The sequence below is a fragment of the Nyctereutes procyonoides genome, unplaced genomic scaffold (genome assembly GCF_905146905.1).
Source record: "Nyctereutes procyonoides isolate TBG_1078 unplaced genomic scaffold, NYPRO_anot_genome, whole genome shotgun sequence".
In the NCBI taxonomy this organism is placed as follows: Eukaryota; Metazoa; Chordata; class Mammalia; order Carnivora; family Canidae; genus Nyctereutes; species Nyctereutes procyonoides.
Window position 1 is genome coordinate 27,006,425 of NW_026575047.1, and position 17,383 is coordinate 27,023,807.

General features: G+C 38.6%; 1 protein-coding gene across 5 annotated transcripts in view; it reads left to right on the plus strand.

Annotated features, from left to right (window-relative positions):
- Positions 1-17,383, plus strand: part of C1QTNF7 (C1q and TNF related 7) — a 106,058-nt gene that overhangs the window by 80,603 nt on the left and 8,072 nt on the right. For 4 of the 5 annotated variants that reach the window (XM_055326897.1, XM_055326894.1, XM_055326896.1 and 1 more), the window contains one exon: positions 16,034-16,279. In XM_055326897.1, the coding sequence (XP_055182872.1) occupies positions 16,042-16,279 (238 nt within the window). In that variant the 5' untranslated portion in view covers positions 16,034-16,041. Of the gene's footprint in view, positions 1-7,366; positions 7,488-16,033; positions 16,280-17,383 lie in introns of those variants that run through there. The other variant, XM_055326898.1, reaches the window with a different exon arrangement.

Genomic DNA, 17,383 nt, shown 5'->3' on the forward strand with positions numbered 1-17,383 from the left:
GAAAACTTCCCTGAAAAAGCTTGACAGCCTCATAAAACTACATTTCAGAACTTTTAGTGCACAATATGGCAGTCTGTGAGTAAAGTGCTTTTAAGACATTTTTGACTTATCTAAAGTATGTTCTTTTTTGGTTAAGAGGTCTCAAGGGCCAATGGAGACATAGGGTGTCAATTGCTCTGTTATTTGTTATCCAAGATGATAAAAATTCCTAGGTTTTCTGAAATAGTTACAGAATAAATGATATGGTGTGTGGAATTTGCTTCAAAACATACCAAGTGCAGGGGTTGAGGAGAAGGGAGCATAAGAACAGGGGCACCAGAGAAACAATATTCTCCTTGGGTAACTTGCAGCTGGGTACCTAGGGCATCAGTATGTATCACTTTCATGTATGTTTGAAATTTTCTGCAATTTTTAAAAAATTTCTTATGATTTAAAATATGAGAAGTGACATTGTGGACATAAGGGCAAGGCTCAAGTATTATGGTCAGGGATAATGTTGTTTGTTAATTCTCAGTTATCCCCAATAATGGATATTTCTACAAATAAAGAATACTGCAATGTCTTAGGAATGAAAGCTTGATGAGAGGCTATGCTATGGGAGGAGTGACTCTTGACAATGATACAGGGACCTGAGTTCTAATTCTAACATCATATGTAATTGTGGCCTTTGGGCAAGTCACTTCTTCTCACTGCATCTGTTTTTTAGTCTATAAAATGGGAAAATCAGGCTGATGCCCTCTGAGGGTCCTTCCTTCCCTGATGGCATGAAATTCCTACTGGAATGTGAGCTCTGTTTCACATTGAAATCCCATCTGCCTCTTCCAACTCCCATCTGCAGGGCCTGGGACAGAGCCTGGCTGGCACCCAGTGGGGTCCAATAACACTTGTTCATTCAATGAGTGAGTGAATTGCCTTATTGTTAAACATGCAAACTTTTCATACAAGAAGTCACTTCTTTCCCTACAGTGAAAGGATACTGGGTTCAGAAACCACCCTGGGTCTTTATGGCCTGTTGAACTCACCTTGAAAAGCCAGGGAAGTGGCAAATAGGCCTTCCCTCAACGTATATCATCCTCATTGTGGTAACCTATCAGGGTTGAGGGAGAGTTGACAGCCTGACTCATATAATCCTGCTCACAGTCCTTCAGGGGCTCCTACCACCCCAGGAAAAAGATCAGAACCTTCCATGGCCAAGAGAGCCATCCTCCCTCCAGGATCATCCTCTACTTTGCCCCTTTCTCACTGGCCTTTTTTCAAAATTACCCTCTTCTACCTCAGGACCTTTGCATATGGCAATCCCCAGCCCAAAAGTGTTTTCTCACAACCTCTTACTGGTTAATGCTTGCTTCTGTTTCATATTTCAGATCAGATGCCATATCCCTAGACAGGCCCTCCCTGATCCAGAGTCTTGGTTATGTCATCCTGCTAAATACTCCCAAAAACACTATTCACCTTTCCTTCAGAACACTTTCTAGAGTTTATTGAATTATCAAATGACCTTAGCTGTTCTTGACATGATGTAAGTAAGAAACAACTTCATTCTTCTCCCATCACTTCTTCTAGTCAAATTCTTTTGGATCTTTCTTCCCTGTCCTTTCATGACATCTCAAGCAAATTCCTTAACTTTCTGGTCATTTTCAGTTACATGACCCAGTTTCATTATTTAATTGTGACTCATTTCCAGATATTAAAAAGACATATCTAAATCATAACTTTCATTTCATGTCCAAAACACAGCCTGTTCCCTTTCCATGCCTTCAGCTCAGGATCTGCTAGGATTTTTCACTCTTCCCCCATCTCCTCTCCCTCCTTCCACTTTGAACATGTCTAGATCAGATCAGAGTATAAAAGAATTAGATAAACACGATCAAAGTATTTTTGCTCAATATGTGCTCTTTGTATGGTTCTCTCCTGCCACATACAGGTGCTCCAAGTCTTCAAATGCCAGCTATCTCTAATTAAACATATTCCCAGGATCATTGGAAGTTTTTTGAGAGACATCCATATTATACAGTCCCCTGAATGGGTGATCCACTCTTTGTTTGGTATTTTGCATTGGCCTACACCAGCCTGAGCTTCTGTACTCGTGATATACTCAGTGGCTTCTTACTGTCTTCCTTGATCTAAGAGGACTTTGTCCTAGTATAGAGTCCCATCTAGATGGCCCAACTCCAGCTGGATCCTTAGTACCATCTATTTCTTAGGAAACTCATGAACCCTTGCCTCTCTAATAATGGCTACCCCTACACTGGCTCCCTTCTCTGACAGCCTTCTGCCTTTATAGAACTATAATTCTCTCATTTCTATGATTCCATAGGACATCAACCTCCAGGGGTGGGTTAAGCTCCCCTAGAACCTGTTTATCACATTTCTCTGATCCCATGAAAGCTGCAAGGCTTACAGCTTTATGGTTTAGTTAAATATCTAACTGAGAATTATTAGCTTCTTTCTTGCAAGCAACTTTCACACTATCAGTGATCTCTTGGGGTCCTTGCCATTTGGCCACAGAGTATCACTCTTCCCTTACCTTCCTCACAGGAAAGGAGGGAAGAGCTCCTCAGCACTCTCTTATCAGCTAATAGGTCTCTACTTTGAAAGTTTTTTTCAGCCACGAATCATTTTGGAACTTCTAGTTTTCTCTTACATGGATGGGAAGTAGATGCTGGACAGTATCAGATCCAGCTGTTTTTAGCAAGTCTTAAATGGATGTGTGGACATTGATTGCCCATTATAATTTGTTTTGAATCCTAAATTGAAACTCCAAGATGATGGGAAGTCCAAAATAACATCTTACTAAACATAGTTCTGTGATTATTTGATGAGTGTCTGTCTTCTTCACTAGACTTTTCCCCTATAAGGGCTTTATGTTTACTCTCCCTTGAATACCAGTCCAAGAATTCAATAGCTACCATGTAGTAACAGCTCAATAAATATTTGATGAGGTAATGAATAGGAGAACAAGATGAAAGAGGGAGAAAACCGGATTTGTATCCCTGGAACTTTGCTGTTTGGAAGGACTAAAAAGCAGGCCATCATTTCAACAAGAGAAGATTAGATCATTCCCCAAACCTGGCTGTCCATCAGAATTACGCATAGACATTTTGAAAAATATAAATACTTTGACCTAATCTGCTTATATGCTGAATTAATAGACCTAATTGAGAATGCATGAGCCAATGAGCATAAGAAAGGTCCAAATAATGTGTCAGGAGGGCTCAAGGGAAGATAAGGCTGTACCTGATGGGGAGCATCAGGGAGACTTTCTGAACTATCAAGGAGACTTTCTGGACAAAGCAATGATTAAGGATAAAAAATGTGAGCAGATGAAGAAAGGGATATGGGGAAGACATGGTTAGCAGGAACTTGCAAGCCAGAGGACATAAAATAAGCAAGGCACAGGAGCAAAAAAGAGATTAGATTCCAGACAGAATCCAGTACTCCAGGGAGGGGAGGGGTCAGGTGTGCATTCCACCTGCCTGAAAGCTCTTTGGATGCAGGAACCTGATCTTGTAAAGTTAGCCACACCCTAGGGTGGTATATGGTATGGTGGCTGGTGAGCCAACTATGAATCAGACTACTTATAGTCTTCATCTATAAAAAGGAAATGATAAAATTACTCACCTCAAGAGGTTATAGTGAAGATTAAGGGAAGTAATGATATAATGTCCTAGCATATAATTGCTTATTGTATCAGCTAGAACCTTTTTAAAAAAATAATTCTAGTACCCAGCAAAATGGCCAGTTCTGCACACATCTTCCCAACTTTGCATTTGGTCAAGGTCAGGTGGCTTGAAACCGGCCATGATGGGAGGTGTTTTGGTTTTGTTTTGTTTTTTTTAATCATCAGGGAAATGCAAATCAAAACTACAATGAGACATCACCTTACACCTATCAGAATGGCTAAAATAAAAAAGACAAGAAATAACAAATGCTGGCAAGGATGTGGAGAAAAAGGAACCATTGTGAACTGTTGGTGAGAATAGTAAATTGGTGCAGCCACTGCAGAATACAGTATGGAGGTTCCTCAAAATATTAAAAATATCACATGATCTCATAATTTCACCACTCAGTATCTACCCAAAGAAAACGAAAATGTTAAATAAAAAAAAAATACATGCACCCCCATTGTGGGAATATTTACACCAAGAAAATTGGCAAAACTACAAACCTGAACCCTTTTCTTGAGAGCTGAACCAGCACATTGTTAGATGCTTTGTGGACATTGTTTGGATTGGCTTAGATTGAACTGATTTCAGTTGAAAAGTGAGTTAAGGCTACAGGAAAACAAAAGCACAAGATGAGAGAAAAAACTTCTCTGCATAGGAAAAATAGAGGAAGACCTTGGCCTTGGCATGACTGGAAGGTAAAAATAGAATCTGATTTTTTTTTTTTTACTCTAAGCTAATACTGACTTCAACATATTATTTTACCCATCACTTTCACCATTGTCTCTAAAAAAAGCATCAAAAATGCTGAGTGAGATAGTCACTAACAAGCTTTAGCTCCATCAGAGCTCCGACTGCTCTAGGAGACAATTTCAAAGGCTAGTTCTCTTTGTGACGAATATGTCTGAGAAGATACAGATTATAATGAGTTATCTCAGATGAAAAATTATTTTTAAAATCTAATATTGCAGAACAGAAAAAATAGTGTGATACGTTAACAATACAAGAAACTTTATCATCAAACATTAAAGGGAAATTAAGGGAGCTGCAAATGACACAAGAAAGCAGATATAAATACCCGTAAATTGTATCAATAGTTGGCGATGGAAGGCCAGTAACATAAGAATACCTCTGTCTCTTTTGGAAGTCAAGAAACTATTTCTAAGTTCTTTGACAAAGATTGTGCTATTTCAAAGAGTGAATGAGAAAAAACCATTAAGAAGTCACATCTTTATATAAATTAACACATCCAAAGGATGAAATACCTGAAATTAAGCTCATAAAGACTGGTTTTCTAGTTTAGCCAGTTCAAACCCTTCAGTATAGGGAGTGGGAAGATTCCTTTAAGACAGAGAGTCAAAGCTGTCTTACACATGACAAAGGGTTATTTTGTGATGTTCTCCTGGCACTGAACTAACTGAAGCATTTTACCCCAATGACCTGCTTTGCCTGTTGAAGTTCATTATGGTCATTCCTTTCTTTGCTTTCAGTGAATTGCTAGGACCCCATTTGCTTTCATTAGCACATAGATTACCCAAGACCTAAATCCTTCCTTCCATGAACAATCTAAGAATTCTAGGGGCTTGCTTGGCTCAGAGAGGCCATTCTTACTCCCAACTTAGGTAAAACATACAAAACAAAATCTTTGATTGTCCACCCTTCCCATTGATTTAGCCACCAAATGGTGATACTGTTGAGCACTAGTCATGCACATTGCAGTAGAGGCTTTTGTAGGGTATGCTCTTGTTGACCCCAGTAATTCCCCCTTACTAAGTTTCAATATAATAATCCTTTTAATTCACCACAGTGTGTTTCACCACAGTCCCCCAAAGGATATCTGCCCCGACAGAATGACCAAAAGTAGACAAGCTTGCAGCCTCATTTATATACTATACCAAAGCCACCACCCCAAAATCCTTTAGATTTTTTTGCCCAGATTCCCACTTACCTCCTGGTCAATTCCCTTCTGTGAACTACCATGTCCTTTCTTGATAACAGGCTTTCAACCAGGCCAACCCTATAGTTCATGACTAATCTCTCTAAATTTGCATCATGGAAGAGAATTGGACCCCTGGTTCCTTCCTTCTAGAAGACGATAGGTGCTTTAAGCAAATAATCCCAACACCTCTCCAGCTAAAAATCCGTGAGAGGAGAAATCATTGAGCTACTACCAAGTGCCTCCTTGTATGCATGGCACTTGAGTGACTTCTCTCAATAAATATCTCCTTCAAAGTGACTTGTATCTCTATCCATATGTATAGATGTGGCATTTTTTATGAGTTCCGTCTCATCAGGCAGAAGCACTTTGTTGGAGAACATAAAGAACTGTGAGAAAACTTAGAAATAATGGAAGATATTTCATTTTGAAGATGAGAAGACAAGCTCAGGGTCTCCATCTGATTAAGATCATACTCTATAAAATGATGGTTATCAGAGGAGGAGGGGTAGAAAACTGATGATGTTTAAGGGGACTAACTTATAACGAGCAGTAAGTAAGTCTTAAAGATCTAAAGCACAATATAATAAATATAGGCAATATTATTGTGCTATAATTATGTAATATAACAACAACAATCATATTACAATATATAAATATATCAAGTAACACACTTTACACCTTAAACTGCAACAATGCTACATGTCAAATTTACTCAATTGAAAATAAAAGATCCTACTCTAATTTAACAAAAAACTGTCTCACTCTGTGCCCAAGGTATGGTTTTCACTACCTTGTGATAGCATCATATTTTGGATAGCCAACAAATTCAAAAAACCATTTCCTCCAGATGGGAGGGTGGATGGCTAGGGCAAAATGAAGTTTATCTGGGTGACAACCCCATCCACCTTCTTGGTCAAATTTATCACCAGTATCCACTTCAATAACTTTGAAAAGACTTCTTCCGATTAGCATTCTCAAAGGCTTGAGAAGAATGGTAGGGAAAGCAAGATAAAAACAAGATTTTTCAGTCACTGAATTTCCATAAATGACATCATGAATTATATATTGCTGTTGCTAAGGAGACGTGAGAAGTACGTATCAGAAGGAAACAAAGAAATTGATTGCATCGAAGATTAGTAGTCGCAGGCTTTGGAGAACCATTCTGCCTTTTGAGTTGTTATGATCAGTTCTCTACAGTAACAAAGACATGTCAGTCTTCCAAAAATACCCAATCATTTACCCATTCAACAGAGAACAAAGAAAAGATCAGTGCAGTACTCATAACCCTCTTCCATTTCACAGCACCCTCTTCCATTTCCATAGGATGATGGACTCTTTTCCCGCCATATTTGCCAAGAATATTTACCACCTCTCCTTGTTTATTCCATGAAACCACACCCAATCTCCAGAATTTGAAGATTCTACCTTGAAAATTTTCAAATAGGAAATGACTCTTTTCTCTAAGTTAACAACTAATTTCCAGTCAGTGAGTAATTTTTTTCCTGAAACTTCCACTCAGTGGAAAACAAATGAAGAAGGAAAAATTTAAGTAAACAAATCTGTAAAAGAGGCCACGACACACAGAAATGGAAGCACCTCTAAACTTACCAAAGAAAGCGGGAGCTTAAGGTTTATCTCAAACAAAACTGTAATTCTGACCAGCCCCTGATTGAGCCTCACCCCATGAATGACTTCCAGGGCCTCTGGCTCTTTGGGACTAAAGGAGAAAAATTATTTTTAGCACAACTGTTTGGAAACCTCTGAGAACTTGGATCTCTTTTTCTGTCTGGTACCAAAGCAAGTTTTTCGCTGAAGCTCTCATGAAAGATCCTCAGTCTCTTGTGGATTTAGAATCCTGGAGCAACCCACCAACCCAGAGCAAGGTATGGTGTTTACTCTTTTTATAGAACTTTGGCAAATGTAGATGCAGTGGCCCGTTTCACTACGGGAGTTTCTGAATTTATTAAACAGACAGCTCTGTTAGAAAAATCCATGAAACTGAAGGCCTGGGTTCAAATCTCTGGCCTGACACTCGCTTTGTGGCCATAGACAAGCTACCTGACTTCTTGAGACATCAGTTCCCAGTCCAACCTACCACTAAAGGGTCTTTTGGAAAAATGATATGAACTTAACGTTGCTCTATAGACTACAAAATGTTTGCCAAATGTCAGCATTTTTTTTTCACTGTCGTGCCATCATAGCACTTTACATAAAGCAGCCAAAGCTTTAAAAATCACAAGCTGTTCTTGAAGGAAATATTGATGAATAAATATTTTCTTCATCCAAACTTTGGTGAGCCTCTACTGCAGCCTAGCCTTGGTCCTAAATGTTGGTGGTACAGAGTTTATCTTTTGGTGGAGAAAAAGCAATAGATAGTCATAACCCAGTGTGTTTGTGAGGTGCTGCACGCTGCACAGTGACAGAAAGGAAGGTATTCCATGGCCAACCAGAGAGGCAGTTCTGAGGAGGAATACTGGAGCCCAAGGACAGAGCTGAGGAACCACACAACAGAGACAGCTAGGATATGAACACCTCAGGTCCCCACCCTGTCTTGCTTAGTCCTAGTGAGAAGGACCGAGACTGCTATTATGAAATCTCTTCCTCTGCAGGCCAAGGATATGTCGTGTTTTGGTCACCCCTAGTTACCTATCTTCTTCCTAATGACTTCCAGGCAAAATATATTCTCAAGTCAAATTAATAATCGAGTCCAGCCCTTTGTCATGAAGTAATATTACAGTTTCCCTCACATGATGTGGGAGAAAATTTGAGTGTTTGGAGACAAAAAGAGCTCAGTTCAAATCCTGCCTGTGCCATCTTTATGGCTGTCTGGATGTGAGCCCTCAGTCTCAATTTTCTTATTTATAAAGATAAAGATTTATGAAGATAATATCATCTACTGCATAAAAGCAGTGTAAGGATGAAGTAAGCAATGTTTGAAAACACCCAGCACAGTAATAAAAATACTAGTATATTCCCTGCATCCCAGCATATCTTGCTTTTTTCACTTAGTATTTTTTATTTTGGTAAAATATACATAATATATACTTCACAATTTTGAAGTGTACAGTTCTGTGGCAGCAAGTATATTCACACTGTTGTACAACCATCACACCACCATGTGTCTCCAGAGCTTTTTCATCTTCACCAACTGAAACTCTGCATTCATTAAATGTTAGCCCCCCCACTAGCCTTTGGCAACAACTGTTTGACTTTATGTCTCTACGACTGTGACTATTTTAGATACATCGTATAGGTAAAAATCATACAATTATTTGTTCTTTTGAGACTAGCTTGTTTCACTTAGCATCAAGTTTTTGAGATGCCTCCAAATTGTAAAATGGGTTGAAATTGCCTTCCTTTTAATGGTTGAATAATATTCCATTGTATGTGTGTACCATATTGTGTCTATCCATTTGTCTGTTGATGGCAGCTGGGTGGCTTCCACCTTTTGGTTCTTGTAAATAATGCTGCTATGAGCATGAGTGTACAAATATCTTAGTCCCTGTTTTTTCTTCTTTTAGATAAATACCCGGAAGTGGAATTGTTGGATCATATGATAATTCTAGATTAAATTTTTTGAGGACTTAATTTACTGTTTTGCACAGCGGTGCAGCATTTTACATTCTACCATCTACGTTTTTTTTTTTTCCAGCTTTATTGAGCTACAAGTGACATAAACATTGTGAAAGTTTAAGGTCTACAATGTAAAGGTTTGATACCTGCATGTATTGTGAAATGATTATTAAAGTAAGATTAGTTAACACATCCATCACCTCACATAATTATCATTTTTTGTGTGTAGTAAGAACATTTTTTGTGTGTAGTAATAACATGCAGTAAGATGTATTCTCTTTCAATATACAAGACAATATTAATTATAGACACCATGCTGCACATTAGATCCCCAAAATTTATTAAGCTTATAAGTAGAGGTTGAATTATTTCACCAGCATCTCTCCATTTCCCCCACCCTCCAGCCGCTGACAACCACCATTCTATTCTCTGTTTATATGAATTCAGAGTTTTAGTTTCAACATGTAAGTTGAATCATACAGTATTTGTCTTTCTCTGACTTATTTCACATACTATAATGCTTTTAAGGTTCATCCATGATGTCACAAATGGCAGGATATCCTTTTATGGCTGAATAGTAGTCCATTATATTTATACCACATTTTCTTTTTTTTTTTTAATTTTTATTTATTTATGATAGTCACACACAGAGAGAGAGAGGCAGAGACACAGGCAGAGGGAGAAGCAGGCTCCACGCACCGGGAGCCCGACGTGGGACTCGATCCCGGGTCTCCAGGATCGCGCCCTGGGCCAAAGGCAGGCGCCAAACCGCTGCGCCACCCAGGGATCCCTATACCACATTTTCTTTATCATTCATTTGTCAATGGACATTTAGGTTGCTTCCATGTCTTGGCTATTGTAAATAATGCTGCAATGAACCTGAGAGTCCAGATAGCTCTTTGATATCCTGTTTTCATTTCCTTCAGATATATATATGCAGAAGTAGGGTTGCTGGATCACACGGTAGTTGTATTTTTAATTTTTTGAGAAATCTCTATATTGTTTTCCATAGTGGCTATACCAATTTACATTCTCACCAGCAGTGCACAAGGGTTCCCTTTCCTCCATAAACTCAGCAAAATTTATTATCCCTTCTCTTTTTGATGATAGCCATTCTGACAGATGTCAGGCGATACCTCGTTGTGGTTTTGACTTGCACTCTCCTGATGACTAATGATGTTAAGCATCTCTTCATGTACCTGTTAGCTGTTTGTATGTCTTTTTTGGAAAAATGTCTATTCAGATTCTTTGTCCATTTTTAAGAAGATTATTTGTTTTTTCCTGTTAAACTGTATAAATTCCTTTTATAATTTGGGTATTAACCCCTTACGTGATATATGGTTTGCAATTCTCTCATTCTTTAGGGTTTTTTTTTTTTTTAATATCTCTTGTGCTAGGCAGAAGCTTTTTAGTTGGAAGTAGCCCCACTTGTTTATTTTATGCTTTTGTTGTTTGTGTTTTGGTGTCATATCCAAAAATACTGTTGCCAAGACCAATGTCAAGGATCTTTTTACCTATGTTTTCTTCTAGAGGTTTTATGGTTTGGGGTCTTATATTTAAGTCTTCAATCCATTTCAAGTTGATCTTTTGAGGGGTGTTAAGTTAGGGATACAATTTCATTCTTTTGCGTGTAAATAGCCAGTTTTCCCAACACCATTTACTGAAGAGACTATTCTTTCTCCACGAAGTAAATATTCTTGGCTCCTTGTCAACTATAAGTTGGCTGTATACATATGAGTTTATCTTATTTTTTTTTAAAAAAAAAAGAAGGAATATCAATCCGTGGGGGCATTATCTAAAAGTTCAGTTTTTGCAATGATTTGTTCAGTATTTCTTCAAGTATTTTTCATGGCTAGTTTAGCAAGAACAAAGGATTCTATCACTAAAAATCTCACAAGACACTACATGCTTACGTTCATGCTTTACAAATTCAAAGTACACATTCACACAAAAGCTGTGAAATCTAAAGTACCACAGAGTAAATAGAAGTTTAAAAAAACTAAAAATCTGTTACTTTGTAATCCCTGCAGAAAAATAGAATCCATTAACATCCCAGGACAGATCTGTTCAAGATTAACAATATTTCCAGAGCTTTGATTTTCTCACTCCAAAGGAGCGTGATGTTGGGAAAAATACATTTTAGCACATATTCTACATAAATTTGCATATTCAATACAATCCATCAAAATATTTTGTATGAGGAGTGACTGCAAATGTGTCTGAGGTTTCTTGCTGTAGTTCTGAAAGTGATCTAAAATTGGATTATAGTGTACGTTGAGTTGAATACTTCAAACTGATCGAATTTATAATGTCTAAATTAAATCTCAATAAATATTGCTGTAAAAAATATTGTAATGTTTATAAAACCATGACCCACATAATTTTGTCCCATCCAAAATAACCAAGTTCACTACAAACCGGTGGGAGAGTGGGTGAAAGATGGATTATTCAGTACAGGTGTTGAAAATATACAGGTGGATCTCTATCTCACACTTGTTATCAGAAATATTCTAGGATCATCTGGGTTGCAGAGTCGGTTAAGCATCCAACTCTTGGTTTCAGCCCAGGTCGTGATCTCAAGGGTCATGAGATTGAGCCCTGCATCAGGCTCTGTGCTCAGAGTCTATTTAAGATTCTCTCTCCCTCTCCCTCTGCCCCATTCCCTATTCTCTCTTTCTCTCTTTCTCTCCTGTTCTCTCTCAAATAAATAAGTAATCTTCAACTGAAAAAAAGAAGAAAGAAAAAGAAAGAAAGAAAGGAAAGAAAGAAAGAAAGAAAGAAAGAGAAAGAAAGAAAGAGAAAGAAAGAAAGAAAGAAAGAAAGAAAGAAAGAAAGAAAGAAAGAAAGAAACAGTCTAATGGGTCAAATACTAAATGTGAACAAGTGAAACAACAAAAGAACTGAAAATGGGAGAATTCTTTTTATTATCCTGAAGTGAAGAAGGCCTTTCAAACACAATAAATTGAACTTCAAGAATGTTGGGGTTTTCTTTTTTTTTAAGATTTTATTGATTTATTTGAGAGAGAGAGAGAAAGCATGCCAGAGATAGCACGAGAGAAAGCATGAGCTGGGGGAGAGGAGCAGAGGAAGAAGGAGTGAAGAGATTGACTTGAGGCTTGATCCCAGGACTCCAGGATCATGTACTAAGCCAAAGGCAGACGCTCAACCAACTGAGCCACCCTCGTGCCCAAGAATGTTTTTATGATAAAAATATTTTTAAATGCAGGAAAAGGCAAACTGGGAACAAGCTATTTGCTGCTCAAGTGATGAACTATGTACAAATAAAAGAGAGAGAGATTGATTTATTGCACTATTGTTTATACAAGAATGAAAATATCCCAAATACTCATCAGTAGGAGACTAGTTAAGTGTAATGTATCCATATGGTAGATAATCTATATTTTTTCTTTTTTTTTTCCCACAAAACTCAAACCCACCTCCCCCAAAAATCTTCCTCCTTTCCCACAACTTGATGTTTTGTGCTACAGAGTGTTCTAGATGGTTGTAGAAGTCAATGAGTAAGACAAAATCCTTGCCCCTCATGGAGATTACCTTCTATCAGATGGAGATCTTCAATATTTTTAAAGCACAATAAGCATAACAATTTAGTGACTTAGAGATGATGAGTACAAAGAAAAAGAGAAAACAGTAGAGCAGAATGGGGGGGTCAGGAGGTATAAAAGATAATTGTACAGTATAATAATTGGCTTCAGGGAGAGGGTAGAAAAGAGAGGGATGAGAGAGTAAGACATGTGGATGTCTGGGGGCAGAGACTTCTAGACAGAGGGAAGAGACAGCATGAAGGCCCTAAGGTAGACCATTCCTGGTGTCTTTGAGAAACCCAAGGAATTCAGAGTGACTGGAGCTGGAGAGCAGGAAGGAGAATAGTGGAAGAAGTCAGGGAAGTAACAAGTGTAGATGCCTAATCAAATAGAGCCCTAAAGACGATGTACCATGAGGCCTTTGACTTTTCAGTAAAATGAAGGACGGATTGCAAGGTGATGCCAATGTAGTTTCCATTATACCTGATACCTCTTTGTCATCCCAATAAATTGAGTCCCAAGACTCAAGTGGCCACTTACCACCATGCTGTCGTCATGCATCAGGAAGCATACCATATTGTTCCTCAATTCTGATGAGGATTATTTTTTTTTTAAATTTTTTTTTAATTTATTTATTTATGATAGTCACAGAGAGAGAGAGAGAGAGAGAGAGAGAGAGGCAGACACATAGGCAGAGGGAGAAGCAGGCTCCATGTACCGGGAGCCCGATATGGGATTCGATCCCGGGTCTCCAGTATCGCGCCCTGAGCCAAAGGCAGGCGCCAAACCGCTGCGCCACCCAGGGATCCCCCTGATGAGGATTATTAATGGATAATCATTTTGAGTGACTTTCAAAAATTTTAACTGGGAGGGGCACCCAGGTGGCTCAGTCAGTTAAGCATCCAACTCTTGATTTTGGCAGGGGTCATGATCTCAGAGTTGAGATTGAGCCCTACATTGTGCTCTACTCTGAGCATGGAACCTGCTTAAGATTCTCTCCTCCTCTCCCTCTCCCCTTATCCCTACCCCCCACCCTCTCAAAAAAATGACAAAATTCTAACTGAAGATGCTTCCAGCATTTAGACTACTATACAGACAATATTCTAATGCATTTGTCAATGAAAGGCAAACCATTTGTTTGATGAATGCATCAGTTTTAGTTGTGTTAGTTTTTACCTTCTTTGAGCACTTTTTAGCCTGGCTATTGGAAATGTTAATATCATTCTACCCACCATCACTCTTACTACAAACTTCTTTATAGACTGGTCCCTGAGTACTGGCGTGTTTGTGTTTTTCAGCATCTCCACTATGGTGCCTGAGATGCCACTGCCCAAAGTGCCCTCTCTCCACATAATTTCAAGTCCCACTTAGAATCAAATCCTGGCCTTAGCTACAGAAGCCCATTCCATGTCTCTTTAAACACCTTTTTATGAGTATCTCCTATGAGCATGTTCTTGTCTTTCAAATTCCTTCTTAAAACCTCCTTTAATCAGTTTTTTACAAGAAAAAGCTAGTAATTTAGTCATTGTAGTTTGTTTTAACCATGTCAGAGGTATGGATAAAATGTTCTTTCATTTTCTTTCATCTGGAAGACTCTTGAAAGGGCTCGTATCTTTATCAGATCTGATGGGCTTCTCCAAAGGGCCTTAATCCCAGTTGAGCAATGGGATCACTAATTTTGAATTCATGCTACATTATAGCAGACAGTACACAGCAAAAATATTCTCCTGGATTTGGGGAATGGGGGATATGGGGAGGAGAGACATTGGCAACATGAAGATTTGGTCAAAGATACAAAGCCTATATTTGGGTAAGTTGCTTTAGTTTTTCACTAATAAGATTTCTAGGAATCAGACATATTTTGAGCCACATGTGCAAACTGTGTTTTTCTCAGTTTGTCATTCCTATGCTCTGGCAAATTTCTAGGTCTAATTCCAAGATGTTGCAATTTTCCCATGGGTGTCATAAAACTGGTACAGTGTGCCTGGTTAATTTTCTGATGTGGCTGTCAAAAAACAAGGAAACTCCATCCGATTGCTTTTTTCACATTTTATGATTATTTCCTTTGGGCGAGCATATGCCAGGCATATACGTCAAGCATTGTTGAGATTTCTTATGAAAGCACAGGTCCAACTATCCAAAAACTATTAATTTACACCACTCTGAAACCATGTGTATACAATCTCCCATCCAAGAAGCTGATAATCCTAAGGACCATGTAGCCTAGAAAATCAGGTGTCCCAGCCTATACTGCCCACCTCTCAGTTTAAATGCCAAATGTCATGCTAATAAATGATCTGTCATTCTCAGGATCCTATTTGTGGAGAGAAAAACCAAGTCCTATTAAATCATAGCTGAAGAGACCTGTTGTCTGCTTCCCCAGGAGCACGTGGCACCATGCACGGTTTAATTTCACTCAGCTCTTTAATTGAGCCTTGGTGCTAACAGCTTAATGGTTCACCAGGGCATTATATCCTGCAGATTTTAAATTAAAGTTTGAGACCCCCCTGCAGGACAATGCACAGTACTCCAATTAACAGTAATTGGTTTTACACATGATTATCAAGTGAAAAACATGGTTTTCCTGAAAATGCCACTTCTTTTCTCCTGCTTTAAAAAGCCCATAAATTCAAAGGAAACAATCATGGATACATCAAAGATTAGACATACAGATGTCTAGCATAGCATTTATACTGGCAGAAAACTGGAAGGAAATATCTATGATGGCAAATCGTGTAGATAAAGGATAGTGGAGAAAAATGCAACTTTTTAAAAATCTTATGAATAATTTTTGACATGAGAAGATGCTTATTATATATCACTGTTAAGTGAAAAAAGTTTAAAAAATACAAGAGTGCCATAATATCAATTTTCTCCACAGCATCGAAAGACCAGAAGGTTATGTATCAAAATGTAAGTTGTAATTATTTCTAGTGGTGATAATAATGTTAATGTTTGTCTTACTCATTTGCATTTCTAATTTCCTAAAAATAATGCATTATTTTTGCAAAAAGAAAGCCTCATTTTTCAAGATCCATCATTGACCCTACAGGAAATAATACAACAAGTGTGTTTATTTTGAAATTGTTTTAACCTAGCCTTCATCTCCACCAACCTTGGGTGGGGCACTGAGAACTCTCTATCAGTAATGTGTTCATAGTTTCCAAGGAAATTATGAGAGTAAACTGAGGCTTTCTACATGCATGGAGAGGTGAGCACTGGAGTGAGTGGTTGCAAAAGCCTATTCTCATGTTCATTTATGCCAAAACTCTCCCCTGAGAGGGTGCATTTATGTCCCTGTGTTTCTTTTCCAGAGCCAAAGATGTTTATCTTGCTCTATGTTACAAGTTTTGCCATTTGTGCCAGTGGACAGCCTCGAGGTAATCAGTTCAAAGGAGAGAGCTACTCCCCAAGATATATCTGTAGCATTCCTGGCTTACCTGGACCTCCAGGACCCCCTGGAGCAAATGGTTCCCCTGGGCCCCATGGTCGGATCGGCCTTCCAGGACGAGATGGTAGAGACGGCAGGAAAGGAGAGAAAGGTGAAAAGGGAGCTGCAGGTAATGAGTGATCAAGTTCCCTAAACTCCCCATGTCTATGATCAGTGGGGAGTCTGCTTGGGATTCTCTCTCCCTCTCCCTCTGCCCCTCCTCCACTTGTGCTCACTCTCTCCTTATCTCTCTCCCTCTAAAATAAATAAATCTTTAAAAATAAATAAACATCCCACATTCACTCCCACCTTAAACTACTTCCTTTCTTGCCTTTTCTAGAGACAATTGCTCCTGAAATCTCTTCTCTACTTCACCTTCCTTAATCGTGATTTATTGAGCCCTTACTATGCTTTAGATACTGCTCTAAATTCTTCACCTGCAACCTTATTTTACTATAATGACATCTCTTCTAGTTATCCTGTTGTACAGATGAGAGCAATAGCATGGTTAAATTAGTTACTGAAGATGGAAATTCATTGCTAAGTGACCAGCAGAGCTGGATTCAAACACTGATGCTCATGACCACAGGGCTATTGCAGCTAGCAGACGATGTCTGGATGTGCAAGGGCATGGATGGATAGCAGACAGATGGACAAGGAAGGGAAATGAACAGACGAAGCAGAGGCAGGCATCCCAAGAACCAAAAGCATATGTCACCCTGCTCTGCACTAATATCCTGAGCAAAGTTATATAAAGGACTTCTAGATTTTATTTTCCACAGATGAAATGACAATGGTACCATATAGTCCACCTTTCCTAACTCACCTCTTTCCCACCTGTCCTGTAACAGCTAAAAATTAGATTCTTACCGCTCTTCATGGTGACACGATTGCCCCCTATGACTTCAGTAATTTTTACTTTTTTCCCCACAAATAAGTTGGCCCAGGAAGATTGCCAGATTCTGCAATCCTTCAGAGTAAACCGAATTCAAATTATAGAGAAGCTTTGTTAACTTTAAAAGAGGAAGTGATTTGGCATCAATCTTTGAAGTTTCTAAGCGTAAAGGCTGGGACAAAAGATAGGAAGAGAAAAGCCAATCTGTTCTAAGAAACATATCTCTATCGAGTAATTGCACCTGATTTACTGGCATTCCTTGAAACAGTAGCGTAATATATATGCAAGTTACTGGATAATAATTCATTTCTCAATTTGTCATGCAGAAAATACTTGGGA